Here is a 10,067-nt window from a genome sequence, read left to right as displayed (position 1 = left end):
GCTACATTTGTGGATGGTGGGAGGGAGTGGAGACGTGTTGTCCATCTTTGTAATATATATATATATATATATATATATATATATATATGATCTATCTGTGGATGGATACCAGTGTAACTATAAACTAGAATGTTAGTCAGTGGAGTATTATTATTATCATTATTATATGAACAGTTGCTGCTATCATTAATAACATCTCAATATCCATAATTATCACTGTTGTTATTTTAATTACAACAACTAGTCTGTCACTAGCTGTTCCGTCTCTCTCCCCCTCCCCCCATCTCTCTGTCTTTTCTCTCTCCTCTTTTCCACCCCCCTCTAGTCTCCTCCCCATTTTTCTCTGCTAACCCAAACCGGTCGAGGCAGATGGCCGCCCACATTGAGTCCAGCTCTGGACAAATGATACATAAATAATAGACAGGATCCTAGATCAATAACATTTTCAGCCACTTATTAATGTACTTACTAATGTAAAAAACATGGCAGCCTCCGTAGAGAGGGTCCCCTCGATGCAAATATAAAGGGCCTTTTCTGGGGTAAAGAAAACTACAATTCATACAATTTAGATGAAAAGAACTAGTGAAAACATCACAAGGATTATTCTACAATAAATTTCTGCCAATAGTTCCCTTTCATCTAAATCTTACCCACTGGACCTTTCAGGTCTGTGAGAGAAATTGAACACACATACTTATTAATACCTTTATAAATGTTGAATATGTTACTGAACAATAAACACATTCAGACATTGAGCAATATAAGGATTCATCTAGAGCTGTGTTTATAGTCACATGAATAATAATAGTCCAACACTCTCCTTCCACCTCCGTTTTGGTATCTGCCAACGCCTAAGAGATATTTCTGGCTCAGTGTTTAACACTGGAACAGGAGCTTACATGCAATAACCCTGTGACCTCTGCAGCCTATACCATATAGACAACAATATATAGCATAACAACTCACATTATGTGACTTATGAACTGAACTGGGGTCAGCAGTGGCAGAACAGGGACACACTAGTTTTCCACCCATGAGATTAACCAGGTTGTCAAACTATCAGCAGACTGGGACTGGAGACCCAGAGGCCTGATGTGACAGAAATGCCTCATGGGAGAATGAGTGTCTTGCAGTAATGAGGCAGTGGAAGAATTTGTGTTGAGAGAGGAGGGCGGGCTCACCGACGGGGCGGCTACTCTCATTGGTTGAAAACGATACATGCAGCAGCAGGAAGGAACCGCGTCGCGTTCGCTGATTTGCCAGAGGGGGCGCCCGTCACTCGGTGCCCGTCTCCTCCCGGTAGCTGCACGCTGAGAGCCGCCAGGCGCTGCTCTCTTCACGGTCATCCTCCATCCGCTCCCTCCTTCAAACAATGTTATCTACATCCTGCTCGGCTACACCACATACTCTGGACTGATCCGAACATCCTCAGGTACGTCCCTTTACACCAGCTCTGTCTATTCTGCACAATCACTCGGTTTAATCCTCCACCGAGGCGATCGAGTGAAATCGCGTGTAAAGGAGCTCAGATGCGCCTCGACGCAAAGAAAAAAAAAAAAACCCGCCTGTCAGGTTTCCAGGACAGTGCAGCGATATTTGTTGAATTCAGCTCCACGGTGGATGTGTGTGATGCACATGGGGATTAATGGTTTAATGCATTTATATCCGGAATTTAAACATCGATCAGGTGCACGTTCTGCTGGTGGGAATAATCTGCAACAGGCCCTTTACGCAGGCCTGGGTTTCAAACCAACACCTCGAAATATCCTCCACGGTTATAGTCGAGCATTTCCCTGTCACCATGAATATTTTACAGCGTTGAAACCCTTGTTTTGAAGCAGCAGGAGGAGGGTGTGGACTCGGATGGGCTTATGTTACGTAATGTCTTCTCATTCATCACTCCACGCGTCTCCTCCTGATCCTCGCCCGGCCTGCGCGCATCCCAGCCGGCCTGCTCTCACCACATCTCCGGCGAGAGGAGAAAGATCTGCGGCCATCTCATCAATGAAATGACCATTTAATCCTGGTCCTAATCCTGTGTGTTGGTGCTTATGTTAATTGCAGCCCAGGAAACAGAGCACAGCCTGCATATAGTCAGTCTTACTGTATTTCACTTTTCAGAAAAAATGTTGGTGTTGCAACAATTGGAAAAACAAAATCTGTTGCAAAACATCTCAGGAACCTTATCTCACACTTTCCATATTGTTTTCATGTCACCTAAAGTCATCTACTAACTGAAGGGTGAGAGCAAAACCAGTTGAGCAAGATTTGAAGTGGAGAAACCCAAACAAGCAAATGATCTCATGTTATTAGACTCCATCCATATCGTAAGTCATTCCTCACTGCTGTGATCGTGTCATTTACATAGTGGATCAAAAATATTTAGACGTATATACTTTTTGTTCTTTAAGCTTCATAGGGAGACAGAGAGATAGATACTTTAATGATCCCAAGGGAATTTTAGATAGGCCCACTACATTACAATGCCAAGTGTGAAAGTTAAAACAACGCATTGTGTTTCTTGGTCGGTTGTGCGTTGCTGTATTGTTCGTCCATGGACAGTCAAGCTCATTCTTGTCTTAGATTTTCAAAAACTATTTCAGCAGACAACTATCCTAAATATTCAGCCAAAAAAACCTCAGGGCGAAGACCAGACAAAAACACAAGGGGACCCACAACTAGCAGGAGTTGAACATGGTTACAGTTAAAGTGTCTGCTGGTGTCTATGGCTTAAAGAGTCTCTTTAGGGTTCTATGAAATATTTAATGATGAATTTGTTTGATTGTGTTACTTTTGTCATGTGTGGAAGAGGTTGTAGCCCTCAATATTAATGTAAACCTTGACCACCAAGACCTTAAGACTTGGCAATTGAATGTAGTATCCATTACTTTATTTTAAACAGAAGAATAGAACAATGAATAAACTGTGTAACTGTTCATAAACTCTCAATACCTACATCTCTGGGTGTTAAGAACATGTACTATCGCACTAGTAATGTTGATATTGTGATATCATATCACATATATCATGATTAAGGATTTTATTAATTGGGTTAACCCATGGATCACCATTTATAATCACCTAATAGAATCACCCATCAAAGCAACCTACTCGCACACACTTTATGTTGTAACATATTTTCCAGTACTACCAATGCCCACTGAACAGTGATAAACAAGCTGTTGGTGGAGACCAAAACAGAGGTAAAAGGACAGTTACATTATTCATGTGACCATTAACAGCTCTAGATGAATCCTAATGTTGCTCAATGTCTGAATGTGATTAGTGTTTGGTAACATGTTTATAAAGGTATTAGTAAGTTGGTGCGTTCAATTTCTCTCACAAACCTCAAGTGACTGAAAAATGTTATTGATCGAGGATCCTGTCTATTAGAGGATGTTTTTATTTACCCTTTCTATTTACTTTATAATAAACTTACAAATATAACATTTAAAAACCCTTTTTTAATTAATGACTTTTAAGAAAAAAAGGGATAATCCTGTTATTTCTCTCAACCCCATGTGACAGTTATCCTGTTTAGTTTGATCAACTATCATTTAAACAGGAAACAAACAAACTCTGGACGCTGTGAATGTTTGATGTTTCATTTGACTGACTGAAATGATCCATTGATTTTCAAAGCGTCTTTGTTTTGTATCAGTGGTGATGCAGCGGGAGCAAACTGACAGTCTCACTTTGTACATGCATTTATCCACATATACACGCAGCTGCACACAGTATCTGACAGCATCTGAAGGCCAGACTGATACCGACCAGCTGACTGACTGTTCCTTCATTCTTTCCGCCCTCCTCTCTCGTCTGCAGTTTACCATGGCGACGGTGGTGATGGAGCAGATCGGTCGCCTGTTTATCAACGCTCAGCAGCTGCGACAGATCCCTCAGCTGCTAGAGTCGGCCTTCCCCACGCTGCCTTGCACCGTGAAGGTGTGCGATGTACCCTGGGTGTTCCGCGAGCGCCACATCCTCACCGGCTACAGACAGCCGGACCACAGCTGGCGCTACTACTTCCTCACCCTTTTCCAAAGGCACAACGAGACCCTCAATGTGTGGACCCATTTGCTGGCTGCCTTCATCATCTTGGTGAAGTGGCAGGAGATCTCGGAGACGGTTGATTTTTTGCGAGACCCTCATGCTCAGCCCCTCTTCATCGTCCTCCTGGCAGCCTTCACCTACCTCTCCTTCAGCGCGCTCGCTCACCTCCTCTCTGCCAAGTCTGAGCTCTCCTGCTACAGCTTCTACTTCCTCGACTACGTGGGGGTGGCCGTCTACCAGTATGGTAGTGCCCTGGCACACTACTACTACGCCATAGAGAAAGAGTGGCACACCAGAGTCCAAGGGCTCTTTTTACCTGCAGCAGCCTTCTTGGCCTGGCTCACCTGCTTCGGCTGCTGCTACGGCAAATATGCCAGTCCTGAGATTCCCAAGTTTGTCCTCAAGCTCTTCCAAGTGGTGCCGTCAGCCTTGGCTTACTGTCTAGACATAAGCCCTGTGGTTCACCGCATCTACAGCTGCTACCGGGACGGCTGCTCCGACCCAATTGTGGCGTACCATTTGTACCATGTGGTCTTTTTCCTAATCAGCGCCTATTTCTTCTGCTGCCCGCACCCGGAGAGCTTGTTCCCTGGGAAGTGTGACTTCATCGGACAGGGCCACCAGATCTTTCACGTGTTCGTGGTGGTGTGCACCCTGACGCAGATCGAAGCGCTGCGAACAGACTTCACAGAGCGCCGTCCCCTCTACGAGCGCCTCCACGGCGATCTCGCACATGATGCCGTTGCACTCTTCATCTTCACTGCCTGCTGCAGTGCTCTCACCGCTTTTTATGTACGAAAGCGTGTACGTGCCGTTCTCCACGAGAAGGAGGAGTAAGAGTTAAAATCTGAGTAAAAGGATAAGAAAAGTAATTAATTTTACTCTGTCGTAAAAAAGAAAAATGTTTTTGTTATTGAAATTTATCAGTTTGTGACAGTGACTGTGAATTGCCAAACTACAGTGAGCTATAATTGTGTTTTTTGAATTTCACTGAGTAAAAGGGAATCTTACAATTTGTCTAGTTAAACACTACAACAAGTCCTTGCATCTCTACTCTGATCTTTTATTAGTCTGCAAGGTTTTATTTAGTCTTAGTCTAAAGGGAATGTTTTACTTTACAGTACAAAAATACACTTCTGTCAAGGTGAGCTGAAAAAGAGAGACTGGTTTGTAAAGATGCCTTTTACCGAATAACATTTAGAAATATCTCAATGTCTTAATATATTTGTAGCATTTCAAATCATGCGAGTATTTATTTTAGCAGTCCCATAACATTTTGTACATCACAGTCAAATACCAATTGAAATCCAATTTGGACTGGTGTTCTTATCTAGTTACCTTTCTGACACTCAATGTTTTTTCTCCAATCTGAATCTGGTCCTCTCTTTAGGGGATCAGAGCTGAATTCTTTTTCTATTTTTAATTTATCAAGGCGCTAATTCTGTGCCATGCAAATGTTTGAACGTGTGATGAGGAAGTGGAGAATCCAATTTGAAAACCAAATATGTACATCTTATTTAAAAACAAAAAATAGAATAATTATGCAGGTGATACCATTCTGTCGAATAATGTTGAAAGTGAGGCTGGCACTCAGTATTGGCTAAGAGATGGACAAAAAATTACTGATGTCACTTTGTTGTTGTGGTCGTGTTCATTTTTATTCAAAGGGCTGGAACATCAGCTTTTGCCTTTTTCACTTCCCATGATATCGATGCTTCTGTGTGCGTTGTTTTTCAACATCGGTTTGACCGGTTTTCACAATAGCCGCGTCTGACTGGTGTTCTGCTTTCGGCTTATTTTAGTTTTTGTATGATGATTATGTATGTGCCTCTACGCATGTCTTTTGGTATATACTGTGGATATTAAGTGTGTGAATGTCTATGAAAGCTTAGCCTTGCACTTCTTTCTTATCCTGTAAATAAGCTGTATTTCTCTAAAAGTCATCTGCATCCCATTTTCTCTCAATCAGTAGCGTTCAGACCTGAGCGCATTTTTTTCTTTTCTGGTGGAACACAGCACTCTCTCATTGTGCAGCCTTCTTTCAGAGCCGGCTTTATGTCTGGTGTCGTCCTGACTATCAATGCTTTAATGGCTATGAATACACCATTTCATTCTACTGCACTGTTACTCTGAAGAGTCCCCCTTGTTTATTAACTTTTCTTCTCTCTGTTGACTTTTGTTATAGATATATAAAACACACGGCTCACTGAAAATGTGTAAGATTCTTATCTCACAAAATCTTAAATGTCAGAAATTATTTATATTCATTGCAGCACTCTCTGTTCATGATGATGTTTAATGTGCCAATGAATCTGTTGTCGCTTCAGTGATGGCACAACTGGAAGATGAATTCAGAGACAGAATGTCAGAGGTGACGGGTTAATTCTTTTCTTAACTTCATCTCTTGACCTGACTGCAAACATGTGACTGGTGAGATTTAAACCTCAACGCCCGTGAATATGAACCTTTTAACTGTTGACTGTACTGACCTGGTCTCATCATGCACTGCCTGAATCCACACTGTATATACTGTAGCTGTCAACACTGGCTATGTTTACATGCATGGAGGCGTCTGCTGTTCTTGTGGTTACTCTGGTGTTTGTGTGTTTTAATCCAGTTACCAGGGTGAAACTGTTCTCAATTTCAGGAGCGCCTCTGCAAGACACCTCCCTTTTATGCCTTTTTGTGCAGGGTCATAAATTGGTTGGCAAAAAGATCAAAGCTGTTGTGCGTAAAACTCATTTTGCACATGTGGTCTGATGCTTCATTATGGGTTGATGATGGCACATAAAGCCTCAAAGTCCCTCATCAGCCCGGCCTGTGACATAACATTATTGTCCTGATCGTTAAAAGGACCAAAAACTATTAAAGCTGGGGTTTAAATTTCTATCCCATGTGTTGCAGATAATTCAGTATTATTCAAACAGGGAGGGAGCAGCTGGAGGGAAACCACGGGACATTATTATGTCAGAGACGATCTTGAGTCTCGTGCCAATTTACACTGATGATCTTAACTGGAATATAGCCAACACTCTATATACGTGTGTCTGTGTCATAGGCTGCGTTTGGGGACAGATCTCAGATTTAATACTAGGTAATTGGGAAAGGATTTTCTAATTGGGAACAAAGGCCTCAAATGGTGGGAAAAAGCTGAATTTTGGGTTAGTGTTCTTATTAATGTCCCCAAAAGTGACCCATGACAACGTGAGTGTTGGTATACAAACATAGCCTCTGATGCCACCCATGGTTTCCTTTTTACTCCTTCATGAAAGCAGGTTGAGAGCGACCAGAATGTGTTCTGCCTCTATAATTATGTGTGGCTGACTGTACTAATATTCTGTGGTATTTAAAAAAAAAATTAAAGTGTGACAGTGACATCAACTTCTCATTCATTTTTCACAGGTGAGGCAACATTCAGAAGCAAAGAAAAGCAGTTTTATAAGCAACTATGCACCTTTATGAAAGTTTTAACTGAGCTCACTGCATTGGCATACTGCACTTTTGCACACAGATATTTTCTAGGCTCCATCATTTTTGAAAGTGTTCACTATTTAAAAAGCACGAAGAATTTTAATTAAAATTTCACAGAATTCCACATTCCACATGAGGTCAGATGAAATAATAAGTAAAATATTTAAATTCTATTAATTCAGAGGTTCAGTATAAATTTTCACAGTTTAAGATTCAAATTATTATGCTTTCTCTTCTCTTTGTTTCTAGATACATATCTTGATATATTTTTGATTGTTCATCATTATGAAGTATATTTATTATCATAGACCAATCACTAAAACCTAATACCACCATAAATAATACATTTTATTTACTGGTACTATGAATTGTAATTGCATATATACTGTATTTGGCCTTTCTTAACCTTGCAGACAGTTAAACTGCCTTAGAAATATTTCAATATATTTTTTAATACTTATAATCGAAGTGAAATAATGTTATACAGTCATTCAAAATCTACAGCATGTAGTTAATATTTCTCTCTTCTGAACTCACTAGAGTAATGGACCTGGACTACAATGAGGTGGTTAATGTTAGTAATGGCCAATAAAGATAAAAAAAATGTCTCAGATATAGTATCTGTTATACAATATCATTTGTCATCCTCACCACCAGAGGGCAGCCTTGTTGTTTGGTTACACCAAAGATAAAACTCAAACATGTTGAGAGGATTGTGATGTTGACTCTAGAGGATCACACACACACACACACACACACACACACACACACACACACACACACACACACACACACACAGAAAGAGCATCAAGTATTTTCATAAAAGCAAGGCCCAGACACAACCTAAGTAAAGCAGCTTTCAATGGCTAATAAGTTCAGTAATAACCTTTTCAGCAATGAGCACAAATGAGTCACTGAATGAGAAAATGTTAATATTAAGAGAGGTCATATGATTCCAATTTTTATTAAAAATGTAATGAACCAAATTATGACACCACTGGCATATTTACTGCTGCAAGACGACAAGCACCATTGTGTTAGTTTCAAGGGCAGAAACAAAACAGATGAGTCTCTTTGGTACAGTGCAAAGGTGTTAAATATAAATGCACAGGCAATTATTTGGTTTATTTTTTTTATCATTTTCTTCATTTTAAACTGTGTCCTTTAACGTTATCTGAGTTCTTTTGGACAGAGGAGCTGAATCACTCTTATAAGATCGACTTCATCCCACAGGAGTAATCTTTAAGAGAGTGAATCTTTCCTTTAGGGGGCACAAATGATCTGCGGTCTTTTCCAAACATTCACTGCTGATGTATCCCAGTGCTTTAAAATTAACTGGCAGGTCAATCAAGACAGTTTATTACAGTTTAATACATTTTTATTGATAGGCATGCCCTGCTGTTGTTGCACTAGGTATTCATCATAAGCCATCTGCAGCTTGCATTTCCGAACTGCATACTATATGTCTTTTCCTCTGTTGAATTAAATGCTCAGTGTTAATTAACAAACGCTGTAATTTTGCTTAATAGTGTAAGATTAATATAGAATGATGAGATCTATTTGTCTTTCATGCAGATGTTCTTTGGGAACGGCATCATCAGTTTCATTTTCCTGAATGTGTGGACATGGTGGCTCCAGTGTGGAAACTATATATGTTTATTTAGTTTCCTCCATCAGTCTAAATGTGTGGGTTGACATGACGCTGTGGCTTTAGTTGATATTTGTTCGGAGTGTTGCTAATGATGATGCTCGATCCATTCATATAAAGTAACTATGCCATCAAGCTATGCCTCTCTTACACACACACATGCACACACACATTTTTATCCTGAGTGAGTGGAAATTCATATGATCCGCTAATTAGAACATCTCTAAAGTACATTTTCTGGTGATGGAGAAGAATCATTGAAACTTAAGGCAGAAATGAGCTCCTGATGTATCTACCTTGGATATGATTAATTCACAGTATTACACACTCTGCCGGTCTTAAATCAAATGCCAGAGATGGTGATAATTGCCTTACAGCCTGCTTCCTGTCCTCGAAGTATCAATTACTTCCCCGGACTCCATCAATTTTCAAATGCCAGTTTCTGGAGCAGCTCGTCGTCCATCTCCTCGCGGCTCCATAGTCTCGTCTCCCTCTGTCTGCAAGTTGTGCTGCAAAGTTATTGCTCCACTCGATTCCTTTTTAAATGCTTTATTTGCTCTGTACGATTTGTATCAAGGTTGCCGGGGTAACATGCGGCCTTGGTCTCCTGCTGTGTTTTGTAATTAAAGGTTTGACTTGCAAGAGGGAACGGCTTCACTCAGACTTATTAAATTGGCTCTTTTTTTGCCAGGTGACAGGCAGCCAACCTTTTGCCCCGTCTATCTTTGGTTAGTATGGCATTTTCATACGGTCTCTTACTTTTCTTATTACTCAGAGAAAAGCTTTGGTAAAATCACTGTGTTATGAGAAATGTAATCATATCAGGAACCGATGAAAGCCGTACGAGACCGCAAATTACAGCTGAATCGAAATGGAAAACGCAATACCTGTCCTC

General features: G+C 40.6%; 1 protein-coding gene across 1 annotated transcript; it reads left to right on the top strand.

The window, feature by feature from the left end:
• The first annotated feature begins 1,267 nt into the window (after window positions 1-1,267).
• paqr7b (progestin and adipoQ receptor family member VII, b) lies at window positions 1,268-7,430 on the top strand. The gene is made up of 2 exons (XM_020092704.2): window positions 1,268-1,432; window positions 3,826-7,430. Exon 2 carries the CDS (start codon window positions 3,832-3,834, stop codon window positions 4,888-4,890), a length of 1,059 nt encoding a protein of 352 aa, XP_019948263.1. The 5' UTR covers window positions 1,268-1,432; window positions 3,826-3,831; the 3' UTR covers window positions 4,891-7,430.
• Window positions 7,431-10,067: the final 2,637 nt, after the last annotated feature.

This window comes from Paralichthys olivaceus, chromosome 13, assembly GCF_024713975.1.
Source record: "Paralichthys olivaceus isolate ysfri-2021 chromosome 13, ASM2471397v2, whole genome shotgun sequence".
In the NCBI taxonomy this organism is placed as follows: Eukaryota; Metazoa; Chordata; class Actinopteri; order Pleuronectiformes; family Paralichthyidae; genus Paralichthys; species Paralichthys olivaceus.
This window is presented reverse-complemented; position numbering and strand designations above follow the sequence as displayed.

Excerpts from the sequence above, each read along its gene's own strand:
- paqr7b (XM_020092704.2), top strand. The coding sequence starts at position 3,832 with ATGGCGACGGTGGTGATGGAGCAGATCGGTCGCCTGTTTATCAACGCT.